This window comes from Pituophis catenifer, unplaced genomic scaffold, assembly GCF_029215685.1.
Source record: "Pituophis catenifer annectens isolate HBS135680 unplaced genomic scaffold, rPitCat1.0.hap2 SCAF_13, whole genome shotgun sequence".
NCBI classification, from domain to species: Eukaryota; Metazoa; Chordata; class Lepidosauria; order Squamata; family Colubridae; genus Pituophis; species Pituophis catenifer.
In genome coordinates this window covers 25,392,042-25,409,601 of record NW_027256893.1, presented here as the reverse complement: position 1 = coordinate 25,409,601, position 17,560 = coordinate 25,392,042, and the positions used below count along the sequence as shown (strand labels likewise).

Sequence of the window (17,560 nt, the reverse complement as noted above, 5' to 3'; positions counted from 1 at the left end):
ATCAATGGAGCACATAAAGGTCAGGTCAAATGTCAAGCAAGCAGATTGGCACAGAGGACAGGAGGAGGGGGACCCCTAGAACACCAGCTGACCTTCCTCTTCTGTTCTTGAAACCTTCCTCTACAAACTTCTACAAACATCTCCCTAAACCTCCCTTCCACATTTGAGCTTTGCTTTCTGACCACGTTCTTAGTTCTAGGCAACTTCTTGATTATGGACTGTCCATGTACACTGCACACAGCCACTGATCAGTTTATATGCAAGTTATTTGTGCATCCACCTGCACACAGGTGTGCATTTCTGGCATGAAGTACCCCCATGCCATGTTAGCCATGGGCATGTGTACTTTGCAAAACTGGGCATGTTGAATTATTAGATTTCGAGGCCCCCTTTTTTATATATAACGCGAGGCAGCAAACATAACTTAATACTCCTACCTCCCCTTTTCCTCACAACCCTGTGAGGTGGGTTGGGCTGAGTGACTGGCTCGCAGTCACTCAGCTGATTTTCATGACTAAGGCATGAAGAACTCGGATCCCTGATTCTAGGTCAGCACCTTAACAATGCCAAAGTGGCTCTCAACTCAGTTGAGCCCTGTGATGCTAGGCACAAAACTGGCACAAGATGGAGGCTTCTTCCAAAACAGGCTACAGGGGAGCAAGGGAGGGGATGATGGCATGCAGAAACAGGTTTGGAGGCTCTTGACAAAACCCAAAGGGCACTGGCGAGTCCCTTTCATTTGAGGAAAAAAGAGCACAGCAGACCAGCCTAAGGCCTGAACATGAAGGAGAAGATCAGCAGAGTGACATTGAGGCATTCTTCGTTGTGTTCCAAGACCATAAAAGGCTGAGGGCCTGTGGCATAGGCTTTCCTGCACCAAAGGCCCACCTTGCAAACTCAGCGGAGTTCCCAGTCCAAAAAGCTCTATCAGAATTACATAAAGCTCAGAAGGAAGAGCAGGGCTCTGATCTTATTGTGCAGCTGGGAAGCACAAATAGGAGGGATGGAGGTTCCATAAATACTGAAGGCAGGGTTGGATAAAGTGGGCAGCCAGTGAGGCAGGAAAGAGGAATTAAGAGGAAGGTGGAATGAAAACCTAGAGGAAAGGGGGGAGATCTTTCCCCCTTCAGGTTGATTATGCCTCCCCCCCACCAGCTCAGCATTTGGGATCTACCCAATTTTTAAATTCTTCTGGCAGACTTCCCGGGGCTGGCAGGTTCCCAGAAAGAGCCACTAAATCAGATTAACCAGGCCAGCCTGCAGCTGCCCCAAGTCTGGCTACTCATTCTCCAGCAGCTGCAGAACCCCCACTTCACTCCCTGGCATGGGGCCAGCTTTACCCAAAATGCTGGGATTTGGTCTGGCAGAGGTGGTGGCTCCAGCTGGAACTGGCCTCATCCCTTCCAGGCTTCTACTCTTCATTTCAAGTCAGTGGAAAGAGAGCAGAACACAGCCTCGGCCAGCTCATGCAGGACACCCGCAAATTGGGTGGTTAAATAAACTGTAAAATAGCCACTACATGCTAAGTTGCTACCCAAGTAGCCAGTTTAGTTTGCAGCTTACCCGGTTTACACAGCTTAGTGCAATCTGTAAATATGGCCCCGTTTACGCAGGAACCAAGATTTCTTCCTCTACAGACATGGACAGTCCAAGCCTCCTCCACCTCCATAAAGATCCTGGCACCCTCCATGCAGTCGGCTGTCCTCACTATGCAAATGGCTCTCAAGAGCTGGGAACAGTTGCTTTTTATCTCTAAATTCTTACAAAATTAGGTATTTTATTATTGGCTGTACAAATAAGACACATTCCTGAATCTGTAGAGGGAAAATGAGAGGAAAATGTCACCCTTTTTCATAGTCTGGGCGGGAGACCCGCCTCGTTCCTTGATCGAGAGAAAGATGACAAGCAAGAGCCACAGAAATGACCAGGAGCAGCCAGCAGCTCCGGAAGGTGCGTTCAGCAGCAGAGGCACGTGGCTGTGAAAGAGCCCGCTTTTTTTAAGAAAGCCCAAGGCCGGAAGGACGTTTCCTTCGGAGACATCAGCGAGGGGCACAGAGCTTCTCCAGAGGAGGCCCTGTGGGGAAAGAAGCTGGCCTCTGCCTGGCAGGCCGCCTTCCTGCCCGCCAGCGCAGCTGGACCCCTGGTGCCCAGGCTCCCTCTGGCTGACCTCCAGGCTGGGGTGGTTTCAGCAAAGTTCTCGTTTGCCAATGAAGGGGGTTGGCATGCTGGTCAGCTAAAGCAACTTATCTGCTGTATAAATATAGAGTATCTATAAGGGTGTGTGGGTGTGTGTATATATATATATAGATATGTGTGTTTGTGTGTTTGTATGTATATGTACATAAGCAGCAGGCAGACGTCCCTGGGAGATGGGGTGGGCTGGATAAGGAAAATGGGAGCCAGCAGACACCAAAGCTGTGTTTCCTCTGCCAGAGTTTTGTGGCTGCCTGGCCTTTGAAGGTTGGATGCTGGAGCTGGAGAGGTGGGGGGGCAGCACATTGAGGGGATGTCCCAGGCGCCTCTAGCTGGACGAGATGTACAGGGACTGGGTTTTGCGGCTCCTGCCCGGCTTGGTGTTGAGAATGTCCATGCTTTTGCGGCTGGAGCTGACAACATCCGTGACGAAGCCAGAGCAGTCACGGCAAACGTCCTTGAGCACTGACCCATGGGCATAGATGCAGGGGAACTCTTCCTCCACGCTGCGCCAACGGGTGCCCTGCAGGGACCTGGAAGGCAAAAACAGGGTGCTCTTGACTGGGGTCCTTGCTCTGGGGCAGCAATGCCTGATGCTGGCCCCACCCCGCCCCGCTCCAAGAGCTGGGCAAGAGCAACCTCAGCTGACAGGCTTTGCTTGGCTCAAAGGTCTGTGGCTCCAGTATCAGGAAGGACCCTGGCTAACCTGCTGAAAAACACCCTGAGATACACGGCTTGCTTTATGGGAAGCTTTAAACCATGCTTCAGAATGTCCCGTCCGACTGTTATTCCAGTCTGAATCTTGAGGGAGATCAGGGTTATGCATCGCACAATTGTTAAGCTATCATCCCTGGCCCTCTGCAAACCTTCAGCGACTTGAAGGGGTTGCAAGAGCTGCACCCATGAGCCAGGAGGTCTTTCACGGACTTTGGATCCCTTCCATTTCTCAGGCCAAATAATCTCTTATCCATGAATGAAAAGGATATGGGGACAGATCTGCAGCTGAGGCCACATTAAAACTATTGTTGGTTAGCGTCTTAATATGTCTGGGCAAATGCAACAATCGTAGTTTGCAAACCTATCTGGCTGTGGTTTGAATCTCAGACTGCAGAGAGTTGAGGCCCTCTGCCTGCAAGCGCCTTCCTTAACCCTGTGCTGGGATTGCAGCCCCCAGAATTCCCCTTCAGCTGACTCGATTAGTTTGAAGTTCTACTAGTTGACCTCTCAACCTGTCTGGAAATGGAGTCAGAGACAGCTGCCCAAGATGACTGGAGCAGAAAAGGTCTCGGGACTCTCTTGCTGCTGATCTGCACAGCCGAGTTTCCTGAACAGCTGAGCAGGAAACAGAAAGGGAAGAAGGAAAAGAAGCGCCACCTACTGGAATGTCTCCTGCCGGCGGGCTGGGGGGCCCTTGGCTCCCAGAGAGCCATGCAGCGTCTCGAAGCCCAGGGCATAGACTGGGATGTGGGCAAGCTTCTTCGAGGGCATCTTGATCTAGAAGGGGCAAGCAGGAGGGACTCAGCGGAGGGCTGGGCTGCTCCACCCAGCTCCCCGAAGACCTCCCCAAGGGGGATTTTGCCTGGGCTGTTGGGAAAAGCCCTTACCTTCAGGCTGCAGGAACTGCAGACAGACCTAAAAGCAATGGAGGACAGAAAAGGCTCAGCTGAGAGCCCCATTCATCCCACGGTCTCCCCAGCCGGGCGCCTGCTTACTCACCTCTTGCAGAAGAGGCAGGTCGGGGGCCAGGAGAAGAGCGTAAACTTGGTTCGGCAGCAGCAGCAGCTCTGAGCCAGAGGAGAGACGGTCAGCAACAGCTTGTCCGGGGGAGCGCCTCCCTCCCCTCCACTGCAGCCCCAGGAGCCCCTCTGGCCTCACCTTCCCTTTCTTCAGGCTGGTGTAGAGCTCCTTGCTCTGAAGAAACTTCTCCATCTCTGCCTTCACCAGCACCCGGCGCACGTTGATCATTTCCTCCACCGTCAGCGCCAGGCTTTCCACGGGGTGGCTGAACTCCTGCTGTGGGGGGCAGAGTACGGGATCAGAGCTGCCCTCAGCCAGGCCAGCTGCCCAGGCAGAGAGGGCAGTTCAGGTCTACGGCAGTTAGGGCTCTAGTAGAAACACCAGCCCTTACACTACATCCCCTTCCTCAGCCAGTCAGATTTCAACAGCCAGGGAAAGCTGGCTAGCCACAATCTCACAAGATACAGAGAGAGGCTGGCTTCCGTTTGGAAAAAAAAAACAAAGCACAGAGATCCATGCAGAATTGGCCCCCAATAGCAAAATGTCAAATTGCCCAAAGGAAGATGTTCCACACACTCGGGCTCTAACGCCAGAAAGACAGTGGGATTGGAGCCATTGCGCTCGCAATCCTCCCATTAACATTTTTCCATATTACCATTTCCTGACTCGATCCCCTCTGGGCCATGTTCCTGGCCCAGCCAGCCTCACTTATCAGAGGGCATGCCGCAAAGCGTGTGTGAAAACCCAGAACACCGAAGATGCTTACCAGCCACAAATATTTCAAACTCGCATCTGTGACTGGAACAGAGCTGGCCTCCAAATTCTCCTCCACAGAACCGAGGATGTCTTGTTTACGAGGACACGAACTGACCCGAGGGTGGTAGCGAGCCGGAACCGAACCTGAAGGAGAACAGAAGGGAACCGGCAAGTCAGAATCTGCCCAGCAGGGAGAACAGACCCTCTTGCTTCCCATGAAGACACAAGGAGTGCGTAGCTGAAGCAAGAGGCAAATCAGAAAATCAATAGCAGCCACATCCAGTCAGCGTTCACAAAGGGAAAACTCCTCCAGCACCCGTTGCCCTCCCAGGTGCAGATGAACCCATTCACACCCAGGCAGAGCTGGTAAAAAGGGGTCTCTCCCCCCCACCCCATCTTCCCAAGCTCTTTCTCTCTGGATTTGCAGTGGTCCTCAGACAGTTTGACTGCAATGTATCTGCTGGGAAAGGAGGGGACGCAGAGAGAATGGCGTCCTAAAGTGGGGTTAGGTCACAAAAAGAGGTCCACTTGCCCATGTTTTCCATGCTGGCCCACGCAGAGGACATGGTACCTGAGCGAGGCCTCGAGTCTGACAGGCTGGGCCTTAAGTACTCCAGGTGAGGCTCACTGCCCTCACTTTCATCCCGAAAATGGGCCAAGTCTTGCTCGGAGAAAGAGCGGTCCCGCTTCAGGGGCATCAGGGGGCCCGGCTCCTGAACCGCCTCTGAGCAGGGAGAGTCTTCTTCCTGCAGAAAAGGGAACACTCAGCACGCCTGCAGAAATGCCGGCACTCAGACCCCCTCCCCAGGCACAGCCCCTGAGGTCAGAGCAGGACGGCATTTCTGCCCTCAAGGAGAAGGAACACTGGAGCCGGAGCATGCACACACAAGAAGGAGGCCTTTGGGCGCATGGTGCCAATGGCCCTAGAGGGTGGCAGAGGTTGCCAAAGCAGGTGGTTTGGGGCAAAGGAAGGAGAAGAAGAGGAGGCCAACAGCACTGGACTGCAAAGTCCGCTCATGGCCTGTGCCCGTTCCAGCAGGCCAAGGTGCTCTTCTTGCCCAGAAAGCAGGAGACAAAGCCCAGCTCTTACTTCCGAAACAAACATCTCCTCCATCTCTGCCAGCGTGGGTGCCTTCAGCAGGACCCTCGGCCTCTGGCGCTGAGGTGGGGCACCGGACTCTGAAACGGAGAGGTTGATGCAAGAGGTCGATTTCATGTTGCTGGAGCAGGCATTCACCAGGCAGGGCAAGGAACCAAACCCTGGCAGGACAAGAGGAGAGGGCACGGTGTGGCACCAGCTATCTTCTGTGCTGGGCTCCTAGGAAACTCCATCCTGGCCTCCCTTCTAAAAAAGTGGCATTTAGAATAGCCCAGCTTTCCCCAGCCTGACACTGCACCATGGCGCCCATCCAAATGTCAATGTGGGTCAGAGCTGCAGGGCTGAAGGATGGGACACTCGAACTGTCTTCCCTCAGAGAGACTTTCAAGCTCCCTCCTGTTTCAGTCTCCACTTTTGGTGATGATATGCAGCTGCATTCTCAGTCTAGAGCATCTTGCGATGTCTGTGGGACTAGACTCAGATTTGAAAGTTTCCCCTAAGACCCCACAGTTCCTCTCCTGCCTTTCCGTCTCATCCAGGAGGGAGCAAACGGATATTCCAGGAACAACCCCCCCCCATTTTTTTTTTTGAGGACAGACACACCTCTCTGGTCCTGGTGCTGCAATTCCACCGGCCGGAGCTTCCGTTCCTGCTTGATCTCCTCCAAGATCTTCTCATGGAGGGTCCTCTGCTGCTGAGGCAGGGGGCGCAGCCTGCGCTCTGAAGCCTGCAATAGGGTTTGGAAGCCAGAGAGCCATTGGAGCTGAAAGGGCACCTTAAGGCCACCAAAATAGGTCCCCAATCCGTGGCTTTCAAGAGGTTACCGAATGACGGTAAACCAAGCTAGCATGTATACTGGACTGCATCCTTTGTAACGTTCACTTGTTGGGAAGCAGAGCAAAGCACCCTGGCCAGCTGCTGCCCTAGAGATTGCAAACAGCGCAGCTCTGGCTGGCCGGAACATCCCTTGTCCAATCCAGAAAGCAGCCCCAGCAGCTTTTTTCCAAAAAATAATTTCCTATCGGGCAAATGACAGGCTCAAATAAATGATGGAGTTTTAGGAGTGGCAAAAGCAATTAAGGTGATTGTTAGTGCAACCCCCAAAGTCCGACTAAAGGCCCTTTCCATCCCCACCCCGGTAAAGTACAGAAAAGCAGAAGCTGGGCTGACCTGTCTCAGAGGCGGACGGGATCGTATGAAATCCAAAATGAGTTCATGGGCGTCCTTCTTCACCCTGGGCGGAATGTCTCCATCCACCTGACGGAGATCCATACAGAAGAATTAGCCACAGCTGCTCCTCTCGTTACCTGGGACAGGTGGCAATTTCTGCTTCTTTCCAAAGTCCCCTCCATCTTGTCTGCCTTTGGGTTGGCTTCTATAAGGTTCAGGGGGAAGAGTGGCTGACACCCCATTTTAAGTGGAACCTCCCGCTGTGCTCTAGGGCCAGACCCACACGAACAGGAAGGAGCCAGAGAGTGGCCGAGCTGCACAGGTTGCCTGGTGACCCCAGAGAGGGAGGGGACAGTCCCCATTCCTCTCACCATGACCTTGCGGAGCTTATAGTTGCGGGCTCGGATGTCCTGCATCAGCATCTCAAAAGGTGTCAGCTGATACTCTGTAGGCAAGGGGTCAAATTGTTTCTGCTGGACCTTCTTGAGCTTCACGCCATTCCGTAGTTCTCGCATGAGCTGGACCCAGAGCCGAGCCTGCAAGTCACAAACCAACAAAGCCACCACGGTCGGTTTCCCCCAAGCTCTGCTTGAGCCAGAAGAGGCGCTGGGGATGCCTTCTCGGTGACTCTTGCTCTGAGAAGCCAATCCTCCTTCCGAGCTTTCTCCGAGGCAAGCAGTGCTTCACCCGGGGGACAAAACAGACCGCCTCCCACGTGCTGGGAAGGTCTCGCTATGGGCAGCCCTGGGAGACTGTTCCGAAGGCCAAACCACAGCCATGACGACACGGCATTAGTCAGCCTAGCCCGACCCTTTCTTGCAAACGGGTCTGTAGGGAGAACCTGGGGTTGCAGATGAGTGTTTTAAGAAAATAAATATTATTATCGAGCAAAAAGTTCACGTCAGGTGCACCTACGGCACCAAGGGGAGAGCTCTCCCCTCCATTCTTCTTGAGGGGAAGCAGTTCTCTATGTAGAATATTTATACCCAGCCCCACCCAGAGAACTTTACAGAAGCCCAGCACCAACTCTCTTTCTCCTTTTCCCAGCCTGCTCCGTACCCAGTCCGTGTTCCTCAGGTTGTCCAGCTCTGCTGCCGATCGGTCCCTCAGCTCCTCATCCTTCAGTTTCACCAGCATCTGCACACCCAAGAGCCAGAAGCAGCTTAGCCTTTCCCATTTCCATTGCATTCATGGTGGCATAGAAGTTACAGATTGGACTGGGATGAACTGGAAAGGGCAAGGAAGGGGCACCCAAAGCTTACTCCGGGGTGCTGGGGGGGAAGGGATTAAGTCCTTATTCAGCTGGATCTTCTGTGCAAACAAGGAACTGGGACAAGAACCAGCTTTAGCATGGTGTGGGGGAGACAGGGCACAACTTCTCCAAATGAGGGCCTGTCTGGGAGCTGTAATACTCCACACAAGGGACTCAAACGGGTGTCAGCAACCTGTGGCTCCGGAGCCGCATGCGGCTTTTGGGGCCCTGTTGAGTGATCCCACCATTGGCTGGCCCCATTCCTCACCCTCCCCTCCCAGTCACTCCTCGCCTGGCCTGAGAAGGTAAGGGCGATGGTGGGGGATGGAGAAGCAGGCGGGGCAGAGAGATACAGAGAGAGGGGGAGAGAGACGGGGGGGGGAAGGAGGGAGAGAGAGATGTCAAAAGCATTTTGTGGTTCCTGGTGTTTTTTAACAACCGGTTCTATGCCCTAATGACCAGCTGGGTAGGTGTGGCTAGGGGGGGTCATGTGACTGATAGAAATGAATGATGTTGCGTTGGCCATGCCTACCCAGGTTTTCTGTGTTTTCTGTGGGAAACGGGTCCAAATGGCTCTTTGAGTGTTTAAGGTTGCAGACCCCTGGACTAGAAGCAAAGGGCAGGGGAAGAGCAGAGCAGCTCTTTTGAGAACAAGCCACAGCTATCAAAACACGGGTGGCTCTCAGCCCTCAGGATGCCCAGGTGGGAGAAGAAGGTGGCAGGTTGACTCTCCTCCGTGAATAGCTCGAGTCTTACGGTTTGTAATTGCTTAACGTAGCTGCATCCTTGAATCTCGGCCTGCTGGCCTTCCAGTTCACGCACCGGTCTGGGAAAAGCCAGTCATTGTACGTGTGGATGCATTCAATTCCTCACCAGGAGGTGTTTGGCTGATGCTCTTCTGGAGCTCCGTTCAAGGTCTCCTTGCAAAGAGAGAGGAAGCCGAGGGCACCAGCGCTACACTCCCATCTCTAATGTTGATCACTCTTTCTGTCCCTCGGCCTTTCTCACTTCCACGATGAGGTTTCAGAATAGAATCCCCCGCCCGAGTGACTATTTCAGGAGGGGGTGTGTGGAAATGACTTCTCCGTGAACTCTTTTCCACAGGAAAACAGCGCCTCTCCCTGGAGAGGGTTGGGTTGGAGAGTCCCTAATTACCAGCTCTCATTAGCTACTTAGGGTTTCTCCCAAGAGATGCAAAGCACAAGCCCACTGAGAGGATGGCTTCCTCAGGCAGCACCCCAGCCTACCTCCATCTCAGGAGTTCTCTCCGTAGGAAGAGGGAGAGCTGAGCCCCACCTATGCCATGGAGGCATCCTGGCAAAGAAGTGGGTGGGGGTGCTTCCCCTTCCCCCCTCCCAGCTCTTAGTTGCACCAGCTGTGCAGGGGAGGACCCTGACCAGGTGCACAGTTCTAGAGGTGAGAACTGCAGGGAGACAGCAGAGACCCCTCCCCAGCTTTCTTACAGATGGGAGGGCAGGAACAACAGGGCTGGGGGCTTGCCAAGATGGGGCATGTTGCTGCTCAGCTACCAGAAGAAGGTGGAGTTCCTACAGCACCCGCAGAGCCTGAATGGCACATTGCCCTGGCTCAACTGGGCAGGTCAAGAGCTGCCCATCTCCCTGGCGCCTGCAGCAGATGTCCCAGGCCAAAGACTCTAACGGACTGAATCTGGCCATCTGGATCTAATTCTTCTTCCCAGCGAGAGGAAGGAGAACAGGAGGGGCCTTCTCTGTGATGCCACCTTTTTCTGAAATGCTCTTTCCCAAGAGGCAGAGGCAGCCTCTCACCCCTGCCCCTTGGTACCCAATTAAAGTCAGTATTCCTCCCACCAGTCCTTGGCCAGCTCTTCTCCCTGGGGTCATTTTAGCCATCTTGGTTATTTTATCTCTGTTCCTTGCTGCTGAGAGGTCTGTACTCCATCCAGAGTCCTGTGGGACTGGGATAGCTTAGAAATGCCGCTAAACAAGATAAATCCAATTTGCAGTTACCTGCAGAAGCCAAGCAGCCCAGCACATGGGCCTCAGCCAAGCAACTATCTGGGACACAAAAGAGCCTTTTTAACAGCTGGGCAGCTGCTGTAGAGATGCCAAGGCTCTCCCTTTCCAGGGGAATTGGGTAACTTCTTGGCAGGTGCTGAGAGATGCAAGGCTGGAGCGTCCTCCCAGCCCCAGGACAGACACATATCCAGGCGCAGCCTAATGCCCATTTGCCCCCCGAGGGCAGCACTTCAGGAGTGGCATCTGCAGATGATCAACAACCCAAGCAAGCCCCACTCACTTCCTTGGCATCCCGGATCTTGGCCAGAAAGGCCTTCAGCTCCACCGTCTCGAGGAACAGGGCCCGGCACACCGCCTGGTAGTGAGCGTGGGCCTCCTGTGGCTGGGAGAGGCGGGCAGCGCAGAGCTGCATCACTTGGCTGAACATGCGGACCGCGCTCAGGGTCCCCTTGGCCACTGCCTCCTCCTCTTCCTCCTGCCCACTGTAGCCTTCGTCTGCGGTGCTGCTGCCATTGCCGCTGTCCTCGGAGTCCCCATTGGTCATCAGGTCGATCAGCCGCTCCAATTCGGGGCTCAGCTCACGTTCTTCGTTCTCCTCCAGGCCCCAGTCGAGTGCTCGGTAGATGACAAAGCCCAGGGACTGCACCATCTGCAGGGGAGGAAAGGGGGGCAAATTAGCAGAAGAGGGGAAAGACATGGTTTGGTTGATATCCTGTTTGTTTCAAGTGCTGATGAAATAATTCTCAACCACACCTGCCCAGGGCAAACTTAAGACCCCTTCCCAGAGATCAGGGTCAGGGAGAACCTGCCAGTGTGGTGTCTTCGGAGGATGGCTGGACTCAGCGGCAATGCCAAGGAACTGTGCCGAAGCCAGGGTGTGCCAGGGTGCTCAGACCCTGGCAGCTTTGGGGAGAGGTGACAAAATGGGCCATCTGATCTGCGCAAGCTGAAGTTTTCCATACTTGCCAATGCTTTGCTAGTGAAAGTGACATGAGGGACTTCAATAATTAGCTTTCGAAGAGACTGTTGAGTGGTTACCAGATTTATCCAGTTCCCAAGGCCTGCAAGAAGAGAAGATGAGCTTTCCATAGGGCCCTCGGCCACCTACCTGTGCTTCTGCTGCAGGTGCCAAGGTCAGTGGAAGCTCTGCAAAGGGAAGATGACACTGTTAGAAGATGCCAGTCTCAGAGAGACCAAGAGTGCCAGGCGTTGTCAACTCTAGGTGGATTTATATACCCACCTATGTATCTGAGCCCATCCTGGACCTGAGAGCCAGGCCAGAACCAAGCAGGTTCCACACTGACGTCTCTTCTTTTGGTAAAAGGGCAGAGATGGCAAATGGGTAGAGTTTACTTTGGCTGGTTAAATGGGGAATGTTTCACCCTATGTTGGGTTTGGTGCACAGAGGCCAACTATTCACAAAACGAGTGTGCCTGGGTGTGCAAATGAATTAAGGCAAGTGGCATGTTGGGGTCACACATGCAGGTGTTGCTTTGTCCACAAGTGAATAGAAAAATGCAAAAGGCCAGAATTACAAATGGAAGAAGAAAAAAAAGATTGTAGCAAGTACTATGAAAAGAGTATCTCCTTGTGTAAAGGATTTCTAAAAACAAAACTTGTAAGATGCTGGTAAAAGCAACTTTCCTGGTGCATTTAAGGTCGGTCTGGAAGCCATCTTAGAACACACATGTACACACGGCCAGTTCGGACCCCCATTTCCTGCCATTGACAAGATGTCCAACAACCCCATTTCACAGCTGTGCTTCCTCTTTGGGGATATAAAAGTGCGCTGGATAGATGTGTTTGTGCCTAGGGAGACCTCTCCCTCTTCTCTCCCTCTCCAAGGGAACCCAGCTCTTCTCTGTAACTGCTGTCTCATTTCTGGACCAGGAGACAATGGGAAAGGACACTGAAAGAAGATTCTAGGGGTCACTTTCTCCAGAGAGAATTACATGAACTGTAATCAATAAAATGAAGTTTGGCAGAAAGAAAGAAAGAAAGAAAGAAAGGAGAATTAGGCCATTAGGAGAAAGCAGAGAACCACTTAATGCAGCAGCAGCAGCAGCAGTGTAAGCAGAGCCAACTCCAGCTAGTTTACCTCCCCTTCCACTGCCTGACATCACACAGAGCCAAGGCTGGGGGAGGGAGGCACAGCGCAGTCCTTGAAGCCTTGTGGGCAACTCTTCTGCAGCAGCCTCTGCCCTGGTTCCTTCCTTCCTGCCATGGAGGCCGATGGGAAGCAGTGGAACTCCCTACCCTAAAGCTGGCCTTTCTAGAAGCTGACTCTGCTGAACTGTTGTGACATACTTGGCACCTCCAATGCAATTCCCTTTCAGTTTGTTTCCCCAGCCCTCAGATGGGGGGCAGGTGGCATCAGCAAGATCTTGCACAGCTCCGTGGTCTGGAGAACCTGGGAGAAATGCCCTTCATAGGCATGGGGGGAGGGGGCTTTTGCACACTGGACTTTCTCTTCCCTGGTTTGATTCACATTCTTATCCAAGTTACCCTTTGGAATGGTAACGGAATGGTTCCTGGAATCTTACCACTCACTTTACCAAAAAGGTATCTGAAGAGGAAAGTTGTACAAAATGCACATGTGCATTAAATTGGGAGAATTTGCTTTTCAAAAACGATGCATTAGGCAAAACTGAAAGAAAAGCATACATCTTTGGAGAAAATAGGTAGATTTTTGTGCAGATTTAAGAGGAAAAAAAAGAAGCAGTATTTGCAAAACTCTAAACTGAGTGCCTTTGCCCATTGCTGCTGATGTGCTGCCTGCATTTTGATCCATGAATACACCTGATATCAGGCTGGGGAGCCAGGAGCAGCCATGCCTGGAACAGAGGTCCTTTGTCTGCTGCAGCAAAAATCCCCTCTCACTGCTGCTGGAGGAACCCTCAGACTGATGCTGTTTGGCTCCTCTCCACTGAAAGATCGAGGCTGCCTGCAGGCAGGGAGTTCTGGGCTGGAATGAGTCAAATGTACAGCCAGGAAGCCACCAGGTTAGTGACCCTCAGCGCCAGCCTTGGCCATAACTCATCAGCTGGGCTTTGGTAGAGTGGAGAACTGGCTGGACCAGTTCTGATGATGGGCTGGGCTGCACTTCTAAGTCAATATTAGCAGAAGCAGCTGCAGCTTCCCTGGTAAAGGCTCCCTACAACAAGCTGCGTCCCAGACAAGGACAGAAGCAAACAGCCGCCTAAGGAGCAAGACTGCTGGCCTCTCTGCCACCCCAGCTGTGCGCCCCTCACTGCAACTCGCATTTGACTTTGCGCTGTTCATAAGCAATTAGAACAGAGGGACAAGCAGCAATTACCTCTTAACTTCAAGACTGATACACTGAAATAAAACCATGAAATGAAAGCATTTGCTTGGCAGCAGGGAGGCACTGAAAGGCAGATGCAGGACTGAAGGCTGGCTAAACTAGGACTAAGCCCAAGAGGAAGGAATCAGAGAGGCAACTAAGCAGCAAAACCCAATTTAGCAATAGGAAGAACAGGTGGCAGTCATGGGAGAGGAAAGCGGATACACGAGTCAAGGAAGGAAGACTCCTTCCTTCCTTGACTGTATGAACGGAACACTCTGGATTCCTGCCTTAGGTGGGGGGTTGGACTAGAAGACCTTCATGGTCCCTTCCAGCCCTGGGATTCTACTCTGAAAAGTCAGGCCTGTTCAGGCAAGAGTCATAACTCTCCCGTTGAGTTGATGCCATCAAGAGGAGGACATACGACCACCTGTGCTGGTTCTTCAGCAGGTGACCTTCTGGCGTGTGAATGCAGTGGCCTGCATGCAAAGGTCCTGCTGATTGATGGCTATACCACTTGGGTGGCCCTTTCTCCAAAAAGATCGTACATTTAAGGACAGCTTTTTTCACTCCCGCCCCAAGTAATAGATCCTTATCTTGAAAAAGTGTTCTGGTTGTAACACTGTTTTGCCATTAAAACCTCTGTAACGTTAAGACCCCATCCATCCCCACAGGATGTTCTCGGCAGTTCTCCCTTCCTGTCCCAAGTCCTAAAATCACATGGGGATCATCAGGCGCAAATGTTGCTGTTGAGGATGTTTCCCTGCTGCCTTTCAGAGAGGCTGGGAAGGCCCCATCGTGGATGTTGCTTTGACACAGACTCTCCTCACCTACTGCCTGCCTGCCCGACCATGCAGCTGTGAGCATCCAAGCTTGGTTACCTCCTACTCTGGGATGCCACCCAAGACCCAGCCCACTTGCCACCTGCCCACACTTCTTCCTCTGGGATTATACCGCTTCACTCCTCTGGAGCAGACCCTCCTCAAGGCCCCTCTTGCCTCTTGGAAGCCCACAGGACTGAGGCCCTAGAAGGCTGCAGGTGCTTCAGTCCCCAAACGGCCACCATAAACCACCTGCTTTGGGAACAGTTGGTGTAATTACACGCATCAGACACATGGCAAGGAGATGAAAGAGACACTTCTGACCTCTGTGCTCACACAATAAATAAATTACTCAAGGCAAACAACCCCACCCAGTTCACTGGGGCAAAGGGGCAGATAAATGTGGAGTATTGCCAAGAGAAAGGTGGTTTTCCGGAAAACCGGAAGCTCCCCGAGAGAAGGACCGCTGGGATGTCGCATCACAGAGAGCCCCGCAGGCTGCCTCCCCCTCCTGGGAAATTATCGGCACCCCTGCTAGTCCTTTCATTGCTTGGGGCACCCTGACTTTCTGCCTTCCTGCAGCTGCTCCTGGAATTGCGTTGGAAAGCCTCAAGTACTCGAACTGGGACAATTTCCTAACCCATCTTGAAATTCTGCCGGGGGGGGGGAGCACTAAAGAGGGGGAAAAGCTCTTAGATGCGCCAGACCCTCCTGCGGTCGGAGCAGGATTTTAGGGTCCCTGAATTCAGGCCACCCTCTGGCTCGGGACCGCGTCGGGGACCCCGCAGGTGGAGGCGGCTGATGGCGACCTCCCGCTCCGTCCAAGCCACGATTCCCCAGCGCCGGTCCCTTCGGTGTCCTTCCGTGGACGAGCCCAGACTTTCGGTTTCCGGGCTCAGCGGCCCCCGGCGCGCTATTCCCCACTCACCGGCCTGGCCGAACTCGCCGCGGGCGGAGACGGCGCCGTCCTTGTGCAGGCGGAGATCGGCGGTGTCGCGGAGGCGTCCGGCCGGTCCCCTGCGGCGGCGCCGCCCTTCCTCGGCGCCCGGCGGGTCGGGCTGGAGCAGCCCGCGGCAGCATTGGAAGCAGACGGCCCACGCCTGCTCCTCGTTGACGGGCTGCTCGTAGGCCTTCAGCACCTCCTCCAGGGACAGCTCCTCCGCCGCGGCCCCCGCCGCGCCGCCCCCGCCCGCCGCGGCCCCCGGCCCGGTCCCTGCGGCTGCGGCTGCTGCTCCGGCGCGCGCCATGGCCGCGGCTCCATCAGCGGCTCCCGGCGCCGGGCTCCATGGCGGTGGCGGCGGCGGCCTCGCTGCTCCTGCTGCTCTGCCTGCTGCTGCTGCTGCCGCCGCCGGCGGACGACCTGGGAAGGAGAGGGGGAGGGGAGGGGAGGGGAGGGAGGCTGAGCCGGTCGCCAGCCGCACCGCCCGCCGGAGGGAGCCAGGCCAGCCCAGGCCCAACGCCGCCGAGCCGCTTCGGCCGTTGCCGGACCCAGGGCGGATGGCGAAAGAAACTGGGCGGCACCTGCCGGGACAGAGGCAGCGCTGCTCACCGAGGAGCCCCCGGCACTCCCATCCGGACTTACTCTGGAGTAAGCATCACAGGGGCGCCTGCTTCTGAGTAAGCCTGGTTTCGGAGTGGGAGGCAACTGGAAAGCAGGCGTAGTTAGGGGAGGTGGGGAGTGAAATCACCAACACCGCCACACCCCCAACAACGGCACAGCAATATCTAAGGGGGGAGGGGAGGAAAGTCTAACTTTCTGTGGGTGGGGGGGGCATGGCTGGCTGCAGCTGCCGGCTGAGGTCGCCCCTTTCCTTCCACCCTTTTACAGAATGGGAGACAACTGCCCACATTCATACACAGCTCCCCATGGAAGGATTCACAGATGACACTAAACCAAAACTAAACAAACTGTATCTGGACTTAGTAGAAAGAACTGAATCTCTGGTGCCACCTTTGCAGACTATCACCTTTTATTAAAAGGATTTTTTTTTTTTGTGATGCCTTTTTGTAAAACATGTTAGCCTGGAAAGGTGAGAAGGGGGAAAGCAGTCTGGATGTGCTCTGAAGCACCAATCTTCCGCTTGTAAAACAGGTTCTGGGGCCAAAGCCCCGTGCCTTCCGGCTCAGACTAGGTCGTAGAACTCTTCTTCCAGGGTGGGGCTCATTGGGTTAGATTTCAAGCTCCACCTGGGAGCCTGGAGGGCCAGTAGACACAATATTTGAAAGCCTGCAGGGAGGCCCAGGGATTTACCGCCTTGGGCGCCTGTTTCCCCCAGCAGCCATGACCTGCCTCCCTTCCTTTTCAAATAATTGGGGGCTGTTTTTTCATAGAGTCCATGGAGGGAAGGAGCAGCTATCTTGGACCAATCAGTCATGACCTATTAGTTCTTTAAAACACATTCCAGGAAAAATTCACTCTAAGCCACATTTTCTACACCTGCAGGGAAATAGACTAACCCTTCAGAAACTCAACTCCCGCCTGGCTGCTCCCAGTAATAATAAATCATAAATGAGTTGCTCCCCCATAGAAAAAACAAACAATGTGTTCAGAGATCTCCCCTCCCCTCTCAGAGAGAGTCCATTTTCACTCTCTTGCTTTTCCAGGATTTACATTTTGTTGCTAGGAAGGTGCAACGTCTGTTAACTGCAACAGCAGTGTGTACACACAAACAGATGCAGCAGCCACACCAGTTCTTTTTAAACTCAAGGCCAGAAGAGTTGATGTAGCCTTTCAAAGCCCCCAGCTTGTCTACTACATACTTGTTCTAGTTATGTCCTCAAGATATTTGAAAATTATACATCTCTTTTTCAGTGCAAACTTTAAAAAAGTCTGATTTTCAAGGTCCCAGAACCAAATTCTGAACATCACATACCTAAGCATGGTTCCATCAAACGTTTTCCCACAAAGGCCAAGCCAAGGGCCCTCTGCTGCTCTTACTAAGAGTTTTCTTAAGCAAGGAGGAGGAGGAGGTTAATAAACAAAGTCCTCCTACTGATTAGTGGGAGAGGTGAAAACGGGGCATAATCACAACCTGAAAGAAACAGGCAAGTGAAGTTGGAGGAGAGAAAGGAGGAACACTCAGCCTTCCTCCTTAATGATCCTGGGAGTCCCTCCACCAGTTGTTATAGAGGCAAAATCAGGTGGTCACCCCCCAGTTCTTTGCCTCTTGTCACTTGTAATGTTTTAATACAGCTTCCCCGCCCTCCCCCGGAAATCCTGAGCTCCCCCCC

The 17,560-nt window shown here is 53.5% G+C and overlaps 1 protein-coding gene across 1 annotated transcript; it reads right to left on the bottom strand.

Annotated features, from left to right (window-relative positions):
• Nucleotides 1–2,521: 2,521 nt before the first annotated feature.
• Nucleotides 2,522–15,576, bottom strand: SPIRE2 (spire type actin nucleation factor 2). The gene is made up of 15 exons (XM_070953057.1): nt 15,258–15,576; nt 11,313–11,350; nt 10,485–10,853; nt 8,015–8,092; nt 7,327–7,491; nt 6,956–7,042; nt 6,389–6,512; nt 5,777–5,946; nt 5,219–5,432; nt 4,697–4,830; nt 4,069–4,206; nt 3,910–3,977; nt 3,798–3,825; nt 3,572–3,687; nt 2,522–2,726 (listed from the first exon to the last, which is right to left on the bottom strand). Exons 1-15 carry the CDS (start codon nt 15,574–15,576, stop codon nt 2,522–2,524), a joined length of 2,253 nt encoding a protein of 750 aa, XP_070809158.1.
• Nucleotides 15,577–17,560: the final 1,984 nt, after the last annotated feature.

What these genes read in the sequence shown, in the direction of transcription:
- SPIRE2 (XM_070953057.1), bottom strand. Translation starts at nt 15,576, where the DNA reads ATGGCGCGCGCCGGAGCAGCAGCCGCAGCCGCAGGGACCGGGCCGGGG. An exon ending in GCAGCACCAGGACCAGAGAG is followed by an intron (nt 5,947 to 6,388) that starts GTGTGTCTGTCC and finishes TTGTCCTGCCAG; the next exon opens with GGTTTGGTTCCTTGCCCTGC. An exon ending in CCAGCCTGAAGAAAGGGAAG is followed by an intron (nt 3,978 to 4,068) that starts GTGAGGCCAGAG and finishes CCTCTGGCTCAG; the next exon opens with AGCTGCTGCTGCTGCCGAAC.